Raw genomic sequence first — 24770 nt, 5'->3', positions numbered from 1 at the left:
TGAAGGGCTGAAATATGAGGAAAAGACGAGTCAAAGATTTAAGATTCTTCTTCCGGTGAAAGTAGAGGATTCCGGAAGATGAGCAGGAAAGGTTGATTGACCGATAGGCCCTTCCGGGAGTGTGGGAGTAATGCTTTCTGTTGGACTTCAATTGGAAAAAGATTCCTTTCCCTATATTGTTTTCATGGAACCTCATAGCTTTGCAGTAAGCATAGAAGGCAGGGAAGATATTATCCTCACGAGGTCCTAGGAGGTGAAATAGCTTGACTGAAGATGTCATGGTTAAGCACCAAACCCCTGGGCTCCTGTCTTGTTGCTTAGGTAAATATTTTCTGTTTTAGAAGCTTCCAGGTCACTTTGTGTCATCCCGCATAAAGGAAATCATAACCCGATACCAACACTAGGAGAGACTTTATGTCCTTTAGCCAACATGGCAGGTGGACTGGCTTGGCCCACTTTTATTCTTTATTTAAGCCTGTCTTATCTTGCCTTCCCCTACAGATGTAGAATCTTAGATAATAGCCATTTCCTGTAGTTAGTCTTCCATTGTCTTCTGGCTCCTGTGGTTGGCAATGAGAACATTTGAAAGGTACAAGTTGTCTTCCTTTAGAAAGCAGTCTTTCCTTTCTTTGGCTTCCTAAAGGCAAGTTGAGACACACAGAGTGTGTCAATGGAGGGTTCGATCCAACTATGTTGAGGGTGACTACTTGGGCTAACAAGAGTTCCAGGTGATCAGAAAAGGTGCTGTTGAATGGTGTAGAGGTGGGTCTGGTTTGAGAAAAAGACGAGGAGGAGGAAGAGGAGGAGGAGGGGGAGGAGGAGGAGGAAGAGGGGGAGGAGGAAGAGGAGGAGGAGGAAGAGGGGGAGGAGGGGGAGGAGGAGGGGGAGGAGGGGGAGGAGGGGGAGGAGGAAGAAGAGGAGGAGGAGGGGGAGGAGGAGGAGGGGGAGGAGGAGGAGGAGGGGGAGGAGGGGGAGGAGGAGGAAGAGGAGGAGGAGGGGGAGGAGGAAGAGGAGGAGGAGGAAGAGGAGGAGGAGGAGAGGATTAATCATATTATAGCACACTGGTTGCTACAACTGAGTGGGCAGATGCTTGCCATTCATTATTGACTCTCTGCCATCCACTTTGTTATACATTCCAAGTCAGAATCACGACCAATACCAGGCAGATATTTTAGTGAACAAAGGAATTTGCCTCCAAACCTGTCAACATGAATTGGAGCTCTGGTACCCACATGATAGAAGGACAGACAGAATTCCCACAAGCTGTCCTCTGAAGTCCACCATATACTCTGACGAATGTGTGCCCCTAGACACAGACAGACAGATGACACACAATTAAAAAAATAAAAATGATTGCAGCAAACAGGAGCATCTTCCAAGTTGTGCACTCCTCTATTGGTCCCCACTAGGACCTAAATTGAAGGGATTAAAGGTTAAATTGACCAGATCACGAAACTTTGGAGCCCAGGAATGTGACTGTTCCTCATCATCCATGTCTACTGGGCCTGGTCAGTATTTTCAGACCCCCTTTACTTGTGTCTGCACACTCTGCTCTCTACACTGGTTACTCTTGTTAGAAATAAATCACTATGGTCATTTTCAGTATGTGGTACCTTTAGAGTTCATTAATCATAGAGTAAATCTTCATATAAATCTACAGAAATTTACTCATCTTGTCTGGCAATGCTTCCTCCAGGAGCCAAAGACAACCAAACAAAACTAATACCAGGCACAAGAAGACTCCCTTTGAGTTGTCGTTCAGAGTTGTTCGAGAGACTCCCAAAACAGTACAGACTATCACTATTGTTCTTGGTTGTTCCTAGAGATGAAGTTAAGTCCACTTTGCTGAAGACACCACGTACATACGTCAGATGCAGGGCCCAGAGGCTCCTGATCTGGAACTGATATGGAAGCCTCCTCCCTGAGGACTAGCGCTCGTGGTACCAGAAGGCGCCATGCAAGCTTCCAAAGGAGGGAGGAAACGAACAGTTCTACCCAGTTCAAGGCTTCTGAATCCCAGTAATGACCAGAATGGCATGATAACCCCAAGGGTACAGTAGTGGTTCACATACATTGGTGGTAACCAACAGCCCTCTAGTTTGACTAAGACCTGCTCAGTAAGAGGCACTGGAAATCTACGTAGCTTCCCAGGGCTAGTGAAGTCATAGATCTTGGAGGAGCCCCTACGATCACCACTTTATTACATAATCCTTAACCACATTCAACATAGTTATCTTATTCCCATAGCTAAGTGTAATGTTCACCTCTCACTAGGGAAACTTCTTTTCTTGTGACAGACAGAGACCATTACAGGAAACTACAGTCAATAAAATGTAGAGTTGGAGAGCCCAGTCCCAGTGGATACCTCCACAAATCGACTCCTGAATATGGCTTAGGGAACACTGTAGAAGAAGTGCAGAAAGATTCTAAGAGCCAGAGGATCTGGGAGTTTACTGTGACACTATGTCTCCTAGAAACATCCAAAGCTACGCCCATAACGTCTTACCATCATGACTGACAAAACGTAAGCTAAACAAGGACGACAACAATAGACAAACAAAAGTGGACAGGGAATGAGGACTCAAACTCTGCAGGAAGAGCTATAGGCAACTAAGGGATGCTGAGGGTGGGAGAAATAATCTTCCTCAGGGAAGAGCGCACCAACTGACTATCCAATTCCAAATGCTCAGCTCTGAACAGACATATACAAGTAACATTATACAGATCAAGCAGACTATTTAGGAATGTATAGGCATATACATATATGCATGTAACAGCAATTAATTTAAAAAGATGTCATGAATTTGAAAGAGAGTCAGAAGAGGTCAGAGAAAAAAAAAAGGTCAGAGGATCACAGAGAGGTAGGAGTTATTAGGTCTTTGTCCTCTCTGTCAGGCAGCCTGCTCCTGCTTGTCTAGGGACTCTCTCTTCACCCTACAGTTGAAAAGCTACAGACAGTACAATATGTGGCTGAACCCAGGGCCAGAAAAGAAGGAACTCTCAAGCCCCAGGATATAAATTAGATAAAGCTTTGAATCACAAACAACAGGATGGGGAGTCTGGGAAGGGCACAGTTCTAGACACTGGGAAGATTGTATGTCCCTGAAGAACTCGGCCAATGAGGAATTCAGGCTGGAAGGAAGGGAAATGTGATTAGGACAATAAAAAACACTGCTTTGTGTCCAATAGGGGTGCCAATCATTTAGCAAAGGGGCTATAGGACTGTGGGAAGGCTCCATAGTGTCGTCTGTGTTCAGGGGCATTCAGAGGTCAACTAGAGGTTGTTAGCATGAGAGACTCAGAGTCACTGGTCGGAAGGAGTAGGGGTGAGAGCTAGTGCAAAAGTAGGAATGTAATAAGAGTTTACAGGTTGAGTGTCAGTCAACAGGCCCAACAGGTTATGTCTATCCTTGAGGGCTGAGTGTGATTTCGGATTAGTTTATGTTATGACATGGACAAGCATGAGTTCACAGATTCCTAGAGGAGAATGAATCAAATCCGGGATCTTGCTGCTCACAAAAAGACAGAAGCAGAGACTTTGAGATCGTAGTACACGTACGGTGCCCCGTTCCCTGGTAATTTCTGGTTTTAGTTCCTCATAAGGTCCACCTGTTTCCTATTCTTCTACTTTTAATCTTCGTAAGAAATTCACTCTCACTTCCTTTCCTTATTGTTTTAAATATTTGGTTTTAAACCCAAATCAATGCTTTTTTTCATGACTATGGTGGGCTGACTTAGAACAATTGTGTTTCAGCTTCGTGGAAGTGACGTCATTACTTCATCAGTATTCATGATGGTTGCTTTAAGTTCCAGATTATGGAATTGCCTCTCTATCATAGTATAGGAAAAACATCTGTATGTTATGGTTGGATGTGGAATTATTTGGAAGATCTTTTGAGTAAAACGTGAGATCGTCATATGGATTTATTTTGCTTCAACTTATTTTTGTGGTAATTCATGCTAACAGAGTCCCTTTTGTTATTAGCCATCCTAACAGGGGTAAACATTACGCTGCTATGGTATTTAATTCTTTTAAGGCCAGAATATATATTATTCTTTTAATTCATAGACATGTTCAGAACTTTTGCATCTGTCTCATTGGATTAAATTTTTTTTTTGGCCTTATTGCGGTATCAAAATCCTGCAATCCTCTCAGATTTTAAATAGAAGCTCTTCATGTTTTTCTTTATTCTGGAATATTTCAACTCATTTAGGACATATTTATATCTTGACTGGGTCTTTGGTTGCATGACTCTAAAATTCATCTGAATCTAGTGTCTTGCTTGAGGGTAATTCTTTGAAAATGTTCATTTTTTCCCTTCTAGGGATTATTTTCACTGTAAGTTCCTATTACTTTTTTATTTTCCCTGACAGTTACTGTTGTTGGGAACGGTTACTCTTTAGCCAGAGTCTGAAACACGTTGATCTACAGTCGCGTGCAGCCATCGCTCTCTGCCTGTACGTAGATCTCATCCTAATGGCCAGGGACTCAGGTTTTAATCGTTTCCCTGCACATACCTGTTAGGCATTTTCATTTTGCAACACGTTTAGAAACAAAAGTCTCGGCATCAGGCAGAGTTCCACTTCAGAAAGTCATTCACTTTAGACAATCATTTACTTCTATGTCTTTTGGGGGGGAGGGGAAGACATACGCTACCATGTACCTATGGAGGTCAGAAACTGACTTTTCCAGAGTCCGTTCTCTTTGTCCACCGTGTGTCCCAGGTCTTACACAGTCACCATTCTCAGCAGCAGGAGCCCTCCCCTGCTGAGCCATCTTACCTGGCCCATAAATTAGATTAAAAAAAAAATCTTGAATTCATTTTCTGCTCCCGTTTCTATTAATGAATTCTTTGCTTTATCTTTGATTCTTTTTGAGTGAAAATTATTTAGTTTACTTCCTTAATATCCGTTTGCCTTCCGGGAGATGTTTCCTACATTTATTTAAATATGATTATGAAGATAGATGCCCTTTGAAGAGACCCGAAAGCATCATTGCAGGGGCTAATCATGTTATTCTGGTTAAGGAACGAGTCTGAGAGAATTCACATCAAATCTCAGGGGAAGAAAAACTGTAGCTGCTTGTAGAAACTAGGTGACTTTCCATGGAGGCTGGGAATGCAGAGGACTGCATTTCTGTTATTCCCACATGAGTATAGGATCATTCAGATTCCATTTCCTAAAACTTCTCATTCCGAAGAAGCACATGGCCCCCTTGGAGCGTTTTTCACAAGCCTCATTGTACGTTCCCTAATCTTTCTTACTAAAACGACACGACAGCCCCTATTCCCTTTTGACCAGCTGCTTTCCCGAGTTCCACCAACTCCGCTCAGAGAAGCAGTTAAGATTTTTTTTTTCATAATGTGGAAACATGATTCATTTTAATTGGAGAGAGCTGGCCCCGGAGTTTCCAGAAGGAAATTTAAGCTTAGACAAAGAACACTTTGGATAGAAAGGTTAATTCTTCAAAAGCTACTGAAAACGGAGGCCATGAACTTCGGTCTGTGACCTTAGCGTTCACAGCTCCTACTGGGCAACTGAAGGACCATTCTCCATTGTTCTTCTGTGACTCAGCCCTGGTGTGTGGATACTTGTAGAACAGAGCGACCCAGCAGGGCGCTTCTGTACTAGTTTAGATTATTTATACGTCCTTTTGTGCCTGGCACCCATAACTTATTTTGCGGTATCTGTTTATGTTACTCGGGTTTTACTTTCGGGTTTGGAGAAGTTCCGTGCCTTTTAGCATTTCCATTTCCATAGAAAAGGAGGTGGTGGGGGATGGGAAGATGACCTTCCACCCTGAAGACAATTGAGCAAAGAACTCAGTGGCTGTGGGAACCCGGGGAGAGGAAGTGTGAATCAGGTGCTCCCATGCCAGGGAGAGCGCGCACAAGTCCAAGACCCTCGGGTCCGAGGGCCAGACGGAAGTGTGAGGTGATTCATGAGCCCTGATGAAGGAGAAGGTTAGAGCCGGAAGTGGCAGCTTGTGCCACGTGAAAGAAGCCAAATATGAGTGACCATGGCCTGGGAACTCTGAGTGAGTTGGTACTGAACGCCGTGTTCCACCATGGAAGCAGCTAAAGCGATAGGTCAAACGGAAGTCACCAAAAACACTGGTGGGGACACCGGGTAGGTAGGCTATAGCAGCCAGTGACTCTGTGTCGTAGGTTTCCAATGCTACCCAGGTGACATTCTTAGACTGTGGGTTGGTGAAGGTTGGTGGCCTGCTAAGTTAACACATCCCAGAGGATTTACCTGGTACTTAAAAGGATGTTAGCTTGGATGCAGATCGCTGTTAAGGTGGGTATCACTAACCTTTTCTCTGTGAGATTAACCTTTGTCAGTTTCGACCAGTAAGTAAGAACATGCATATTTGTATTTGGCTGTTACACCTCCTTTATTCACTGTGTCCTTCAGTTTCATCCACGTTTCAGTAAATGACAAGTCTTCATTCTTCTTAATGACTGTATTGTACTGTGTATTTTCCAGTTTTTATTTATTCGGTGGAAGTTTCCTGACCCAAAGTCTTACCACGTAGCCCAGGGTGACCTGGGACTCACAATTATTCTTCCCTGGCCTCCTGAGCGGTGAAATTACAGTGTCAATCCACCATTTCTGCCTTCCATTTTGTGTAGACACCACACTTTCTTTATTCATTTATCCACCGATGGACATCCATATTTTATGAAGAGTAGCTTTTCCAGGTTGTAGAGAAATGTCTCAGGGGTCCTTATACAGGGACATTCACATATAGCAGAACACTCGTATAGAAATGTCATGCCTGCTCCATTGTTCAAAATGGCCCCCCTTTCTTGGTCCCTCCTAGCCCTCCCTGTCACTACTTATTATGTGTGAATGGAGAGTTTCCAGGTCTCACCTAATTTGGTGCAATATCCAATGAAAATGGAGAGTAAGGTGGAGGGGAGATGTTGGTCACGAACACTGAGGTTCCTTCTGTGGATGCCTGTGATGCCGGGTGAGTGAGTTCTCCTGCGATGTAGCTTAAAGATGACCGTTAATAAAACCACAGACTGTGCTTGAATTTTGCTAAGAAAATAGCCCTTGGATATCCTCTATGCGCACACACAAGCACTAACTAAATGAGATGATGCGTACGTTAATTTTTAGACTACGACATAATCATTTCACAGTGCATGTGTGCATCGAAACATGATCATATGTTTCACAACCACATGGTTCCCCCCCCCCCCACAATCACTTGATATTGATCTGCCAAATTATACCTCCATTAAGTTGGGGCAAGTGGACCATGCCACCAGACTGAAGAACTGGTAAGGTCGAGCAGGCTCAGATCCGGGGAATCTCAGAATTGAGGATGGCAGGAGTGGATCCAGTTCCCTGCCTAATTCCCTGGTCTGGAATATGTAACCAAGACATCCCACTTAGAGGACCATGACAATCGGTCACATAGCATAAAAACCTGGAGTTCTCCATGCTAATGGGAAGAACAAGTTTCCCTTCCTGGGCACCCCTTCCCAGGGTATAAATAAAAAGGAACTTAGTCCTGGTTCACCCTGAGTAAAGTGTGTTCATTCACAGTCACCATTACATAAGACAGTTTGGACAAGCAAGGGCTGTCTTCTTTCATCTAGGATATTCGGTGGGGAGGAAAAGGGGGAGGGGATTTGTTGTAAAGAATCCTGCCTAAATCTCCAGGAGAAGGCCTCCTCTCTTCCAGCCCCTCCGTACTCTCAGCACTCACATGGAACCAGACTGGGTTCTTCCGTGGTCCTGGGCTCTGCCTTCCCATTCCGGCCTAACTTGTAAACACCCTAAAGGGAGGCTCACTTCTCAGACTCCTCCCGCCGCCTGTTCCCAACTCCCAGCCCTATGCAGGCAAAGTCTGGGTACACAGGAGACTGGGGACCGTAGCAATTGGCCCAGACCCTGCTGTTTTTCACCCCGGAAAACAGACTGAGGACCCCCCAATTATGGACTATGTTCTGCCTCCCCCGAGCGGCTTATCCCTGGTGTTAGAGCACCCCAACAAACCAAGCAGACACTCAGCCCGGCCATAATCATTCCACGATGCAGATGTGTATCAAAACATCAAGCGCCACTCCACGAAACACAACATTTTGATTTGTCCTGTTATAACTCCATTAAACTGGGGATGGAAAAAAAAAAAAAGATTCAGAAAAGAGTCAGGACCAGGAAGGAAGATATAGGGCAGGATTTTCCTGTTTTCGAAGCAGAGCGCACAGGAAGTGAATGAAGCCTCGTGGGGAGGGCCAGAGCTCTCCACAGAGGCAGAGAAAATTCCAATTTCAAGGGCAGATAATCAATGACAGGCGGTACTGAAGACGGGCGAGCGAAGCAAATGACGTGTTGCATTCTACCGGAACCCGGAGGATGCATCCTTGGGTGTGATACTGAGTATCTGTGTTGCTAACACCGTCTGACTGGCACTCGTGACTTCTTTGTCCCCTTCCTTCCTCCTACACATAAAAACTGGCATGTTTGGCCAGACCTACTGTGCTACTGTTTGTTAATGAAATTCATTCATTAATTTATTTGGGGGCATGCGTGTAAGGGAATGCAGGTATGCGCGTGCGCAGCGGTGCCACTGTGTAGGTCAGAAGAGCATATCAGGTATCAGTCAGTACTCCCGCCCTCCACCTCGCTTGAGACAGGGTTTCATTGTTGCTCTTTCACAGCTGCTTATGCAGACTAGGTGGTCAGCAAACTTCCAGAACCAGGTTGACACCCCCCGCCCCCCCAGCACCTTGGGTCAATGCACCATGAAGACAGTGATCACAGAATATGCTTTAAAGGTTCCCTGAGGATGTAGAGATCACCCATTCCTCCAGCTTCGTATTTTAAACATCTCAGTATCTAGCCAGCCATCAGCTATGCCTGGAACAGACCACCTTGACCTCCGGATCTCAGATCTGTTCTTATTGTTCTTACTTAAATGAACTTCTTTCTGAAAATTGTAATGTAGCAGAAATGTGAACAGAGGTGAAGGGTGTTCCCGGTACATCTGTCAAGGACTGGGCTAGGCTATCGAATCAGTAAGAACAATTCTGAGACCCGGAGATCAAGGTGATCCGTTCTAGGCTTCCTTGATGGTTGGACAGATCAGTGTTGAGTTTCAAGTAGCTAGAGGGATGGGTGGTCTCTACATCCTCAGGGAAATTTTAAAGCATTTTTCATCACTACCTTCCTGGTACAGTGACCCAAAGTAGTTAGGGTGGGATGGGAGGCAGAGTCAACGCGGTGGTGGGCTACAGGACCCTAGGACCAGAGGGATAGTACTTGACTCCGCCATGCCGAGATAAGGGTTTTTCAAGCAAGAGATTTTCATAAAACTGATTCTTGGTTGGTCCAGCTCTGCTCTTTTTCAGGGAAAATTAAAGTATAGGGGCTGAAGAGAGCAACTCTTAGCTGGCTCTTTATAAGGTGTCTGGTGTGTCCTACGACACTGTCCTGTAGGGTTTGGAGCAGCGATCATGACTGTAAGAAGATGCTGTCTGAGTTTTCAGTAGCCTTGTGTCCAGAAACAAGGTGAGCCCTGGAGGGTTGTGTCACATTCCCAGAAGCTCAGTGTCTGGCCATCAATCTATCTCCTTGCTTTTGAAGCGATAGATTTGCCCACATTTCTAACCCTGGGTGACTTCAGCGGGCACCATAACAATCTAATCAGTTCATGCTAAGTCTGCAAAAACATTGACCAGTAATATTGTCATCAGCCTGGGGAGTCCCAATGGGGGATTTTTAGATTCAGCAAACATTTCATGTGCCTGCTTTGTGTGTAATTTCAGAATTGGAGCGATATAGTTATCAAATATGTATATAAGGGGGCTGGGGACATTGAGAGATGATGATCAAAGGTCTAGAAGTCTCTATTATGAAGGAAGAATTTCTTATTACATTATACAATGTATAATAATATAACAATATAATTGATGATAGAGAGTCGAATGTTTCAAAATAGCTAAAGATGAATTACAAATATTCTCTGGGGTGATGGGTGCTATTGAGTTTGATTTAATTATTACACATTGTTTTCATAAACTACATCTCTGTACACCATACAAATTGTATAAACACACTCCTATCTCCTATAGGCTACCGTTTGGTTGCAAGAAATAAAGAAAAAAGGAACCAAAACTCAATCACACGGTGGAGAAATCAGCCAAGCCCTCGGCCAACTGAGGCTGTTAACTTTAGCCTCATGAATATGGAGCAAAGACACCATGGGCCTCAGAAGGGGGACCCTGAGATGGTCGCAAGTCATCTTGAGTAGACAATGACAACATGTACAAGTTGTACAATTTGAGTCAACTTATAAGAAACAGGAAACCCTAAATACTAAAATGTTTGCATGATGATGTTGGTAAATGCCTTACCAATATTAGTTTATAGTTTGCAGCCTTTTAACATGCTTCTGATTTAGATACTTTTAATTTTTATTATTAGTATTATGTGCCTGCACACCATCTCTCCAGCCTCTGATTTAGTCACTGTTACCTCAGTCTTGTTACTGTGACATATTACAGCTTGTAGGGAGATAAGGAACTCCAGGTCACAGAGCTAATAGAGGCAAGACTGAAAACTGAACCCTTGAGCTAAGACTAATAAAGCATTGTTTTTGCTTTTCATTTATAAATAATTCCCAGGAGGTGGAGACATGGCTCAGTAGGAGACTGCTTGGTTTGCATGCACAGGACCTTGGGTTCAGTCTTGGATACTGCAAAAATCAAAATAAACTATCCTACATTTCAGTAAAGCTGTAGGGATAACAGTAGCATGTACAGTTTACAGAGGTCCCCTTACTGTTAACATGTATAAAATTGCCTTGCTGAGACACATGCTAGTAACATGTTGTCTTACTGAAACGTGTTTGTAACATGTGTAACATGTTGCTTTGTCTTAGAACACTGGGCGACACTGGACTACATCTTGGTTTTTTCTCAGAGAACATCAGAGTATTTATCGACTTGAATACATTGAATGCTGATTCAATTTGCCTAATTTACCATCTGTATTTCCATGTTGACAGTTGACCCAACAATGCCCTTGATTATATCCTCTGAGATCGGATGCAGCTTAGGGCCCGGCTTTTGTGCCCAGCTGCCTCATCTCTCTGCCTGCTGTAATTGGAAACATCTCCGTGACCTCTCTTCATCTTTTGTAACCATGCCCCCTTTGCACATGTTTCCTCTGCCTTTGAAAACTAGAACACACATTTCACGTTGTCTTTGTCTGTTCAAGATGCCTTTCGACCATCTCAGGGTCTCCTTTCTGAGGCCCATGGTGTTTTTGCTCCATATTCATGAGGCTAATGTTGACAGCCTCAGTAGCCTGAGGACCAACCAAACAATAGCCTATAGGAGCTAGGAGTGTGTTTGTGTTTCTTTCTAGTCATGGAGAGGTGAGATACATGGGGTGATCAACAACAAAACAACAACAATGATAATAATGGCTTCTGATATGTCTTCAGCCTAATTGGAAAGGCTGGAAGGTGGAAGGGGAAAGAAATAAAAAAAGTTGGATGTGTGGAGTGACTTAAATCACATGGCATCCTGTCCACTGGGGCTGTTATACCCTATCTCAGTGGTTCTCAACCTTCTCAATGCTGCGACCCTTTTTTACAGTTTCTCATGTAGTAGTCACCCCCAATCATAAAATGATTTCATTGTTACTTCATGACTGTAATTTTGCTGCTGCTTAGAACTGTAAATATCTGCCATGTGGGATATCTACCACTCGAGCCCGGAGAGGTCATGACCCACGTATTGAGAACCACATTTACCTATGAACTTTTAGGCTCTTCTCCTCATCGGTGTAGAAGTGTCATGTACTAATCTAGATGAGCTGCTCTCCCACCCCAAAGCTTTCCCACTTATTCTATTCCATCCAGTGTGAGTTCCAGGTAAACGACCTGGGGTACCCATCCCCAGATGTGTCTTATAAAATGCTCCAGCTGTCATTTCCTGTACGGTTTCATACCCTCGCTGAACTTGTGCCACAGCCCGCACGTTTTCTGTTTGGTACCTTCGAGGGCTCAAAGCACTCTTAAGGTGACAAGGCCCATCACGCTCTCTCTCAACCTTCAGCCAAAGAGTCTGCTGCAGGGACTCAGGCTGACCCATGCCACAAGCATTTAGTTAACCCCTAGATCCAGCCAGAGCGTTTGCGCCCGGATGTTTGCAGGTTCTGGTGACTCAAGCTTCCATTTGTGAAATTATAAGGTGGCCAAGGCATGTCCTGAAGGGAAAAAAGGAGTGGAGCCCACCTCTGTGGCCATCTTTGAGGGCAAACTCTACCAAAAGATATCGGTGGTCAGACTTAAGGAAAGGGCAGTACCTCACTGAAGGCTAACATAGTAAGAAAGAATGAAGTCTGGCTGGGCTTACATTAGAGTCTGGAGGAAGCTACAGGGCGGCTGATGGGGTGTGTACAAACAACAAGATAAGTGCATTGTAGTGCAGGGTACCTCAGTGTTTGAGCATCATGCAGGAGGTCACAGGTTCAATCCCAGGTATCAGCCAAAGTGTGGAGTCGGGGAAGAAAGAAAAAAGGAAGCTGAGAGAGAAGGAGGTATTCCGCCCAGTACTCTTGGGGTGGATATATATTGAGGAGAATTGGCTATGAGTTGCAAGGCCAGCCCAACCCAGTCCTGTCCAGGCTAGCACTGAACATTTTGGTTCTGTGTAGGTAGAAGCCACGCCCATGTGTGTAATCATGTGTGACTCAAGGGGAGGGCATTATCTAAAGAGAAAGTACAAAGAATAATTCAGGTAGAAATAAAGAGAAAAGTTAGAAATGAGATGTGCGAACTATGGGAATAGCTATCATACTGAGCGTCACTGCCTTTGACCTAGATAACAAATTAGAAAAAAATGGAAAACATGACCCGTTAGCTACAGAAATTTAATTTCTATAGGAAAAAATTAGTTTAAAAATGAGAAAAGGCATATCAATTTCTTAGGAGAAACAAAACATGAATATACATATATGTGCTTATAGTTTGCTTGTGGGTAACAAATCTGTTCCTCTGGCTCGCCTTCCGTTGGTTCTCTGTCTAATCACTTTACCTGTGGGTATCCTGGGTCAAAGTGTGTGATGTAGGGACGCCCTGAAATCAAGTGGGTAACAAATGGACTGGCCATGCTGAGACGGTCCTGGGGTGGTTAACATCAGACTCGCATGAAAACTAAAAATCCAGAGGTAGCTTCCTCTGCGTATGCGCTCTTTGCCAAGCAATACATAGAGTCCACCAGGAGCCACGGATACAGTTAAACCTGAAAATTGTGAGAAGAAAGACCAAATGCATGACTGTTTATTCAATACTGGCCAGGGCAATGGACAGTGGTCAGGTTCATACCCAGGAGTCCCAGAAAATTGCACTGTACTGGATTGGTTGGGTGCTCATAAAGGCAGAACCCACAAGGTAGGGACTTCCTGTCATCGTTCAGTCAGGGACAAGCATACATCGTGACATACTACAAAGTATGTACCTCCCACATATATGTGACCAAGCACATCCTGTGTGGTTGAGGCAAACACCTTGTTCATGAAGTTATTTGTCCTTGTGCAGGTGGGGCTTTCAGGTTAACTTTAGCTCTCACACACCCCACATGGAGACTACAGTTACCCAGCTACAGGAGAGGCACCCCGCTGTGGGCTGCCAATCTGAAAGCCCTCTGTAGACCCATCTTTTGGAAGCTCAGTGGCAGTGTGGGCGCTGTTTGGAAGGGTAGGGAGCCTGACTGTCCCAGTGAGCCTTTGACCTTGTGCCTTGGGTCTATTCTAACTTCTTCTATTTCCTGGTCTTCTGCCTTGGACTTCTCCAGGTCTTCCTTTCCAAGATGGGTTGCGACTCTCTGAAACCATGGTCTTCAACTAAGCATTCCTCACTTAAGTTGTTTCTGTTCGGTATTGCTCACAGCGATGTAAAAATAACCAACACGTCATGGCAATACACTCCCACAGAGGGAAAAGATACAGCAATAGCTTACGGGCATCCTGTCCTCTGAAGGGATTTTTGCTTTTATTTATTACGTTTAAGGATCTTCTTCCTGGCACTCACACGGGGTGACTCACAAACACCTGTAATTCTAATTCCAGGGGATCAGACTCCCCGTTCTGGTCTCTCTCTCTGTCTCTCTGTCTCTCTGTCTCTCTCTCTCTCTCTCTCTCTGTCTCTCTCTGTCTCTCTCTGTCTCTCTCTGTCTCTCTCACACACACATATAATATGAAAGAAAATAAATGTATTTAAAGATATATATTAAATATATTTAAAGATTCTGCAAAGTCCTATTTGCTTTTTAAAAAGTCTCTTTCAATGTGGGATTGGTGTGTGTGTGTGTGCATGCGTGTGTGCGTGCGTTTGTGTGTGTGCGCGCACGCGTGCACGTGTGTGCATATGGTAGGGGGAAGACACATAAGGAGGTGGGATCATTCATTTGATTAGCCAGTCAACAGACATGGAAGGAACTCCTGTGTGAACATCTGAGGCAGAGATGAATTCATGATCCAAGATGCCTTAGATACAGATATATATATATATTAATATATATATATTTAATCGATGTTTCTGCCAGAAAAATAATAGTGTTTTATGTGTTTCAGAAGAATTTTAAAATTATCCTAAAATCTTGTTTTTCTAGCATTGAGCCAAGCCTTCATGAACATCCCTATTTCACAGGCTGGTTGGTTGAAGAATTGGTTATAACCCACCCCCCACCTCGGCTTCTCTATTTTCTCACCAGACCACAAGGGGGCACTGTGTGCAGCATCCCTGAGAGGCCTCTCCAGTTTTCCACACTGGACCACGAGGGGGCACCGTGTGTAGCATTCCCGAGAGGGCTCATAGAGAGCAAGACTTGAGATGAGCAAAATGCACCAAAGAGTTTGTTCCAGAAGCGAAGGGGTGCTAGCTCTATGCCCTTGGAGGATGGATGATAAGGAACTCTTGGGAGTCCCTTCCCAACAGGGTGCGCTGTCCGAAATGGGCCAACACCCCCACGTTTACCGGGGTCACCAGCAACAGAGTGCGTGCTACGTTGTTTCCAGCACGTTTTTCTAGGTACAGGTCCCTACACGCCCTAGTGTTCCTTGCAGATCTCTTGTTCCCTTCCTTGTTGACTGACTTTTGCAAACAGGACTAGCACTAAACTCAAATTCTCTTTTGTCAAACCTTAGGCCCTTGCCTGCGTGGATTGTATGTCTAGACAAATAGATGAAAGTCATTGTCTGATGGTAAGGATAACATGAAGTTGCTCACTTATGTTTCTTCATGTCCTCCTATCACTCCCCCACCCCCGCCCCTGCCACCCCTTCATCCCCCTGCCACCTCAGTCCTTTTTCTTGTGAAGATTCTGAACTAACTCTCTGAGCACTTCTGACCAATTTTAAAATGTCCCATTGGCCACCCGTTGTTGTTAGAAGTTGCAACCTCTTGCATAGGGACTAAAGTCCCAGATGTTCTCCCCCGCACCTCCCCACCCCCAGGCAGCTGGGTCAGAAAGGCCACTTATAAGTTGCCTTCAGAGGGATGGCCACTGGGAGGTGGGCAGGGCCTGGTGCCTGCCTGTACCTGGGCTGCTAGGCAGGCCAGGAGAAATTAAGGGTGTGTTTTCATTTAACGTCATTCTTTTTTTTTTTTTTTTGGTTCTTTTTTTTTTTTTTTTTCCAGAGCTGGGGACCGAACCCAGGGCCTTGCGCTTCCTAGGCAAGCGCTCTACCGCTGAGCTAAATCCCCAACCCCTTAACGTCATTCTTTGCTGACACTTTTCTCCTTGAAATATTGTCTGTGAGAAGACAACATAAGATACTCTTTCTGTTAGCTCAGTTTTTCTTAATTATAGTAGTTGGGGGATGACTTAAACCATGTTGTGAGGCTCTGAAGTGATTTTTTTTTTCTCTATCCCTCACGTTGCAAAGGAATTTTTTTTGTGACACGGGTATTTGCTGAATTTTTAGTTGTTCCATTTTATCCCCTATGTTTTTACCTCTATTCACTAAAGTCCTTTCAAGGTTGTGACACACACACACACACACACACACACACCCACACACACACAACCTTTCTTCCTCCAAGTGTTACAGCTTTGAAGAGAAAGGTGTCCTGGAAGTCGGGTGCCAAGGAATACCACAAAATCACACCATACAACAAACCTCACACAAGAGACTTATTGGGAAAGACACAAGAGGGCGGCTGCTTCTGCTTCGTGAGAAGGAGCTGAGGACTCAGCAGAAGGGAGGGTTTCTGTAGGGTTTCTTGGGAGACAGAGCATTCCAAGGTGTCCTGGGACTACAGGAATTATGGAAGGATGTACTATCATAGGGGGGAAAAGGGAAAACGGACCTCGAGATGTATGTTACAGAATTTAGCACACACACAATGCCACACGCACTGACACATGTATGCCACGGAACAAGTCCACCGCATTCGCAGGGAAGCTGGTGCAGCTTCATGGTTCATGGTCTTAGAGTAATTTGTTACGCAGCCTCTGGGGAACCTTTCTCTCAGACCCACTGTGTAGAACAACAGGCTTACTTCATTTAATAGCAACTGGGCAATCACACAGCCAGTCTCTTCTCTGTATTTCATGACTCTCAGAATGCTTCACGCTGTGGTTTACAGGCATCTGCCATTTCTTCGTTTAAATTTCTTTTTAGTTTTTTTTTTTTTTTTTTTTTTTGGTTCTTTTTTTCGGAGCTGGGGACCGAACCCAGGGCCTTGCGCTTCCTAGGCAAGCGCTCTACCACTGAGCTAAATCCCTAGCCCCTCTTTTTAGTTTTGAGATTGTAATGTAATTAACATGTTTCTCTAGTTCTTTTCCTCCCTCCAGCACTCCTGTATACACGCCCCTCTTCCTCAAACCACATGGCCTCTTTTGTCATTAATTGCAAGTGCATGGTTTCGGTTAACATTTTTTTTCCCCTCAGGTTGATCCAATAACCCGGCTATGTAAATAATTAGTTCACAGATTTTTATTTCTGCATTGTACTCCACCACAGTTTATCCAGTCACCTGTTGAAGACATCTGGGCTCTTTCCACTCTGTTATGATTATAATTTCAGAAGAAGTTAATAAAACCTTTTTCCACGTTTCCTGATTTTGTGTGTTGTGTGTACACGCATTCGCACATGCCACAACTTATAGATGTTGATTCCCCCTTCAGCCCTGTGGGGTCTGGGATTAAACTCAGGTTGTCAGGTTTGGCAACAAGCATTCTTACCTGTTGGACTATCTCACTGGCCCAAAAGCAACTGCTTTAAAATCTTTCATAATTTTTAAAAAAAAAATAGGAATGCTGGAGAGATGGCTCAGTAGTTAAGAACTGCTCTTCCAGAGGACCTGGCTTCAGTTCCCAGAATCCACATAGAATCTCAGAGCCATCAGTAACTTCAATTACAGGGAATCAGATGCCCTCTCCTAGCCTCCTTGGATACCAGGCATCAACATGGTACGCATACATACATGAAGGCAAAACCCCCACATAACATTTTTAAAAATGATAAAGAAAAGACTTAGAGGTCTGTTCTAGCTTTTCCTGAGTATTTAGAATCAGAATTGTTAGGTTACACGCCAAGCGTCTTCTTCAGTGGATATGCCATTTTTTCATTCCCTCTAGCATCGTGCCAGAGTTCTATTATTACCAATGATTACTGATTGTTTTTGTTTACTTGTTCTATTTGTTGCTGACAGAGAAACGCTGGATCTCCACTTACCATCACGGAGGTGCGTCTTTGGCATTTAGCTCCGTTAGTTTTTGCTTCCTGTGTTTTGAGGTTTTGTGGTCGGGTTCATGGGTATTGAGGAAGGCTTTGCCTTGGTGATTGGGTATGTGGATATTTAAGAAGGCTTTGCCTTGGTGATTGGGTATGTGGGTATTTAAGAAGGCTTTGCCTTGGTGATTGGGTATGTGGATATTTAAGAAGGCTTTGCCTTGGTGATTGGGTATGTGGGTATTTAAGAAGGCTTTGCCTTGGTGATTGGGTATGTGGGTATTTAAGAAGGCTTTGCCTTGGTGATTGGGTATGTGGGTATTTAAGAAGGCTTTGCCTTGGTGATTGGGTATGTGGGTATTTAAGAAGACTTTGCCTTTGAGATTGGGTATGTGGGTATTTAAGAAGACTTTGCCTTTGAGATTGGGTATGTTGGTATTTAGGAAGGCTTTGTCTGTTTTATACATTGACTCTTGCATAGCAACATGCACCTTTCGGCTCTGCGCTGAATTCTACTTGTTAGAACACAGCTGTCCTGGTCTTTCTTATCTACAACTAGAATGTGCATTTGCACACTTCTTCCCATCCCTTAGCCGTTACCTGTGTATTTTCACGTAAATGAGGTGTCTTTTAAAATAGCCTTGCTTTAAAAAAAATCTAGTCTAAGATTCTCTTTTTTTCTTCCAAAGTAAAGGAATGGGAAGAAATACTCACATGCCCAGAAATACCAGAAATACCCAGAACCACCTGCCCAGGGGTGGTATTACCTACCATGTTCTAGACCTTCCTATATCAATCACTAAGTAAGAAAATGGCCCACAGTAATGGCTGCAGGTCAGTCTTTGAGAGGATTTTCTTAATTGCGATTTTTCTCTTCTCAGATAACTCTAGCTTGGGTCATGGTCAGTAAACCCAACCCAAGACAGGCCTGCCTCCCTGCAAGGGTAGATAGGAATAACTTTGTGCCTTCCCAGAGATGGACCTTTGGGTCGTTGCTCTTATTGCTATACAGGACTGCAAGGGATTATTACACAAGTCTTTGTGTATATGCATTTACTTTCTCTCTGTTAGGCAGTTAGAGATTTAGTGGATATTGCAGTAGGCCAGGCTTTGGTTTGGATCACCAGTCTATTTTCCAATGCCTTTCTGCCAGTTCATGTTCTCCCCTGGGGTTATGAGGATGATATGTTCTTCCTTTCCTCACAAGTATTTGTAAAAGTCACTGCATTTGGTGTGGTTTTTTATTTAGTTTATTTATTACCCATTCTTATGTCTTATCTTGCGAAGTTTCTTCTTGGAATTCGTAACTCATGAACATACTTATCCTCTCACGCCTGTGCAATCTCCCGCTGCCATCCGTGGCACAAGCCCTTTGACTGTGATGAGGCTTGAATTTTGTTTTCTTTTTTAAAAATTTCACTTATTATCCTTGTGGATATGTGATGTGAGTGTGCGTGTGTATATGTGGATGTGAGAAAGTGTAGATTCACGTGTGGAGGTCAGGGGTCAGCTTTCAGGATTCAGTCCTCTCTTTTTACTGTGGGTTCTGGGAACAGAACTCAGATCAGGAGGCTTATGGGGCAAGAGCTTTTACCTACTGAACCATGTTGCTGGCCCCAACCAACCAATCAACCAACTAATCAACCAACTAACCAACCAACCAACCAATCAACAACCAATCAACCAAACAACCAACCAAACAACTAGTCAACCTACCAATCAACTGATCAACCAATCAATCAACTGATCAATCTTTCTTTGAAGTAGAATATCATTTATTATTTGACAACAATGTATTGGAATCATACCCAACTCCCCTGTCGTATTCCTAACAAGTCTCACCATGCACTTCAATGTCCTCTCCTATTTTGTTTGGTTCATCAGGTCCAATTACCATTGCTTCATGTGATACCATCTAATCTTCTTGGCTTGATCTTGTATAGACCACCATAGCAGCAGCGAGCTCATAAGAACAAGATCATGTCATTACAAAATTAATTTTGTCTTCTTAACAGTCTCTTTGGAAAAGTAGACATTAAAAATATGTATTTACTTCTATTTTATGTGTATGAGTGTTTTTTTTTTCCTGCATGGATGTCTGTGTACCACGAGAGTGCAGTACATAGTACACACAGAGGCCAAAGAGGGTGTTGGATCCTCTGGAACTGGAGTTATAGACAGTTGTAAGCCACCATGTGGGTGCTGGGAACTGAACCCATGTCCTCTGGAATAGCAGTCAGCTCTTAACTGCTGAGTCTTTGCTCCAGCCTCAAGAATAAATGTTTTTAAATTTGATGATGCTTATAATTTATTTTTAACTGTTCATAAAACCAACCTACTTAAGATCTTAAGCTTTTTCCTCCTACATTTTTTCCCTAGAAGTTTCAGTTTTACATCCCTGTTCCATGTAAGTTAAGTTTGGTTCAGGATATAAGGTAAATATTTATTTTTTTTCCATAGAGATTTTGTTGACTTAAGACATCCCCGCCCACCCCATTGCCCCAAAGACATTCTATTCTACCCACAGGCAAATCTTATTTTTGTCAAAAGTCATTCACCACCTTTATGTCTAGACAAAATGATAAAGATGTTGTGATTTGATTTTGAAATTTCACCCACGGGTGCACTTATTTGAACACTGGATTCTCAGCTATCGGCATTATTTTGGTAGGTTGTGGATACTCTGTAGACACAGATCCTAGGGTGGATGTGGGTCTCAAGAGTATTAGCCCCATTTGCAGTCTGGCTGAACCCTCTATCTGCTTCTTGATTTAACAAGACGCTCACAAGCCATGTTGCAAGTTCCCACTGCCAGGAACAAAGCCAATATCCAGACCTTCCAGGATAGACAGACTGTCCCCTCTAAAGTGCAACTCAAAAGAAATCTCCCCTCCCTTGCTTCTGTAAGACATATGGTGGCAATCACAAGAAGAGTAATTAATGTCCGGATGTATTTAAGTGCTTTCTACATCTCAGAGGGTTATCTGAGTAAAAGGGAGGGACGCTAAAAGTAGTAATTCTCGTGGTTAGGGAATCTTTCTTCTACTATAACTTGCTTTGAATCATTTCTTTATGCCTATTCCAGAATGAGTGAAGAAAGTCTACTCTACTTGAGTAGTCATATCCACAGAGTAGAAACAGAAATTATCATGCCCACATTAAATGTGAGGGTGCTGTAGCCAGACGTAGTGGGTCACACCTTTAGTACAACCCCCTAGAGGCAGATACAGGCCGATCTCTGTGACCTCAAAGGCAGCCTGGTTTACATAGAGTTCCAGGCCAGCTATGACTAGGCAGTTAACTCCTGTCTGTGGGCATTTGATACTGAAAAAAAAAGTTTCGGATATATTTTTTTTTTCCCGGAGCTGGGGACCGAACCCAGGGCCTTGCACTTGCTAGGCAAACGCTCTACCACTGAGCTAAATCCCCAATCCCTCGGATATATTTAATTTGATGCTATCCTTATGCTCTAGAATTTTCTTTAATACAAAGGTACTGGGGTAACATACACACACTTTTCCTTAAAACAGTCAGATCTATAGCATATGTTAAAAAAATCATAATTTGACTTTCTATACTCAGATGGGGCAATATTTAATTCTTCCGTAAGACAGATACAAGGAAAAGAAACCCAGTAGCTACAAAGAGAAAGATTTAAACATTTAATGACTTGAATATACAAAATGTCAATCATCATTACGAATTGAATAGTTTGTTTTTTTACAATGTGGAATGTCATTACTCAGGTTAGGACAAGGTAGCCATCACTCAACAGACACACGTTGTGTAGTAAGATCTACAAGGATACCTTGACTTTTTGCAATGGCACTAATGCTGCAGGACCCTCTTCCTCCACATGCCAGACACAGTGAATTGCTGTCCAATAGTCCAGCTGTTTATCTTCTGGCAGTGCAGAACTTTGAGAATTACAGCTATAGTTTGTTTTGAAAAGCACCCTTCCTTTGCTATCTTCCACTTACTTAAAAAAAAAAAACAAAACAAAACAAAAAAAAAAAAACAACTGAGATCACATGTTCTTCTTAAGTCCCTCCTTGTTTTTGTCATTTGGTTGCTTAAAACAAATAACATTAACTCAGTCAAGACATATCCATAACAAATAAAAACACGTTTCTGAATAGGCTGGAATGAAATAGAACAGAGGCTACAAGAAACATATTTCTTGAGTTGGTCATAATGGAAGAGGGAAGTGCTTTATGTGCCGATGATGAATCTGTTCTGAGCTGTATCTACACAGCAGGTGTGAAGGGAAAGACCACAGGATCAGTGCTGTGAGTAGCTTACAGGTAATGTGACTTATCCACAAGGTCCATGGCCACAATGGGTTGTGAAGGTCAGATCTCTGCAGCTTTTTTGAGTGTTGGTCTGCTTATGTAAGTTTTTAGAATGGTGTAGAACATTGCTCCATCAAGCAATGAGAGAGGACAGCGCCTGGTGGCTCCATAGTTCAGTGACTAAGAAACTGGCCATTTTCATTAGATAATGAGGGTAGAGAGGTCTTTATTTAACTACTGGCTGTTGGAAACATCCCTTCTTTTTGCCCACAATCACAGTTCTGATGTATCTTCATGAATTCTTGTTGCAATTTTTTTTTTTAAATTCAACTCTAAAAACATCCATTAGAAAACCTCATGACTGAATCACTCACAAATGTAGCCCCAGGGAAACAAATGTTCTCTCTTTATTATAGTTTCTCTCAGAACTGAAATAACTCAATAACCACTGTAGACATGGCCTCTTAGTACAGCACACATGTCTTGCCTTTCTCTAGCACCTGAAACACTGGATCTTAGGTTAATGTTTTTTTTTTAATATCTCTCTCTCTCTCTCTCTCTCTCTCTCTCTCTCTCTCTCCTCACCCCCTTTCAACTAGAAGTTGGTCAGATTTACCACTGTGTTAAAGACAAGTCAAGTTTAAAAGAGATTTCAGACAAGAAAGTTGGGTGTGCTGGGCTCAGACTACTACTACTACACGTAGAGTAATATTACAACTAAGTAGTATAATTTTTCTACAAAACCCAAACAATGCAGCATTAGGTGCTTACTAAGGTGCTTCTCAATTCATGGTTTTAATGGACTGTATCAGACACACATCTATAAACAAATACGGATACGTAGGCATACACAAATGTGGACACATTTCTGTACAACTTATGTCTTAGATACTTATATGTTTATATAAGAACCACACAGGGGAAACAAAATGAATTCCCACTTCAGCTCCCTGAATTGATGAAAATCGACTAACTCACAAAACATTAAAACATTTCAATTTCATATAAAATATCTACAAAAATAGATAACATTTACAAAAACTAGATAGTATTTCCAGTTTTCCTTAGTAATTATTCAACCAGTCCTTTCTACTTCCGTGTCTTCTCAGAAGGTGGCCATCTCCAGCAAGGAACGCTTGAACAGTTGAGCATTTCTGGACAGGTCTGTTACTTGGTGCACCATTTCCTGTAAAGCCGTAGTGCTCGGGTAGTGGAGGGCGGCCATCTTGGTCGCCATCACAATCGTCTTGAGCTGTTCGCAGAGCTGGTTGCTGGAGTTCCTGACTTTGTTGCGAATGTCCTGGGCGGCCACCTGCCTTGTCAGAGTGTCTCCAATGAACACCAGTTTGTGTGCACTGAGAATGACAAACTTGCTGTGCGCCACAAAGATCCGCGGGGGCTGGGCTGAGCTGACGCAGCTGAAGAGGGCGTCAATGGCATTGAGGAGGGAGATGAAATGGGTCTCGCATTGGTCATAGTAGAAGCAAAGCAATTGCCTATCCTGAGCACCCACACTGTTGTTTGTGGTTGGGAGGCTCTGAGAGGGTTTCCATTTGGAAATGTCATTCTCCACGGGCTTGGTGATTTCTTGTTCTAACAGCTGGAACTGACTCAGCTAGAAGGAAGAGAACAGATCTCATTAAGGGCAAGGCATACATTGTAAAGGGAAAGAAATGTGGGTGTGAGATCACAAGAAACCAGCTTCATCTTTAGTAGGTGCTAGGTACTTAGTAGCTGTGAGACCTTGCCCAGATTGCCTTGCTTCCTAAATTGTACAATGTAGACTCTGAGAAGAGGATCTCTAGAGGATCGTCCAACATAGATCTTTTGTTATAACACCATTTGTCTTTTTTTTGCATTCCAACTGGAAGGCATTGGCTTCTATACCATTATGACAAATACTATTATTCACAAAGCGAATATTACTATTAGTCACACAGTGTTTGAAACAGTGTTTGGTGAATTATAGGCTATGTAAATGTTTTTTAAATGTTGAGAGGCGTCAAGGGAAAACCAGACACAGTGACCTTTCTGTCAAATCAACAATTTGCTACTTCCTGGGCAAGGCCCTTCCTCTCTTCAAGATGGAAAGGTCATGAAGACACTCCTATTTGTCAAGGATTTGTCTCCTATATTGTCAAGATGTATGATAACATTATGGTCCATTACTACTGAGAAGTCTTAGAAATGCACACTTACTTAGGGAAAATGACACAAAAAAGACCTCTCGACATTTATTCTTTGCCATTTTGTATAGCATGCATGTGTAGGTCAGAGGACTCTTCATGGGTGCTGGTTCTCTCCTTCTACTGTGTGGTTTCTAAGGCTCAAACTGAGGTTATCAGGGTGACAGAAAGTGCCCTTACACTGTTTCAATGGCCTTAGTGCCAGATTGCTTGATGCCATCATTAGCACCCCTAACTGGACTGTTATTTAAAATTGAAATGATCATTTCCAGCTCTGTTAGTAAGAATCCTGAGTTTGGGGTTTAGTTCATCTCTCATTCTGATTCAGAGCTAAGTCAGTTCAGGGACACCCTCACCCTGTTTCCCTGATAAAAAGTGCATAGTCGATTTTCTATTCCTTGGAAACTACTTGCTTCTTAGGAATGACTTTAGTGTCTGCTAGTTTCCCCAAACTCTGCTGTCCTATTGGGCCAACTGCCAATGTAAACACAGTAGTTATAGGGTGCTGTTCTGATATTATTTGATACTAATGAATTTGATTTCAAATCATGTGTCCAGAGAGAGGGGGTAGTACTTTTCCACCATA

General features: G+C 43.2%; 1 protein-coding gene across 6 annotated transcripts in view; it reads right to left on the bottom strand.

The window, feature by feature from the left end:
* Positions 1-21353: 21353 nt before the first annotated feature.
* Positions 21354-24770, bottom strand: part of Nedd9 (neural precursor cell expressed, developmentally down-regulated 9) — a 179050-nt gene continuing 175633 nt past the window's right edge. For 5 of the 6 annotated variants that reach the window (XM_087590011.1, XM_087590013.1, XM_087590014.1 and 2 more), the window contains one exon: positions 21356-23613. In XM_087590011.1, the coding sequence (XP_087446137.1) occupies positions 23104-23613 (510 nt within the window). In that variant the 3' untranslated portion in view covers positions 21356-23103. 6 annotated transcript variants of the gene reach the window in all.

The sequence above is a fragment of the Rattus norvegicus genome, chromosome 17 (genome assembly GCF_021556685.1).
Source record: "Rattus norvegicus strain SHRSP/BbbUtx chromosome 17, alternate assembly SHRSP_T2T, whole genome shotgun sequence".
Taxonomy (NCBI): Eukaryota; Metazoa; Chordata; class Mammalia; order Rodentia; family Muridae; genus Rattus; species Rattus norvegicus.
The sequence above is the reverse complement of the archived record's forward strand: the minus strand, read 5'-3'. Positions and strand labels throughout refer to the sequence as shown.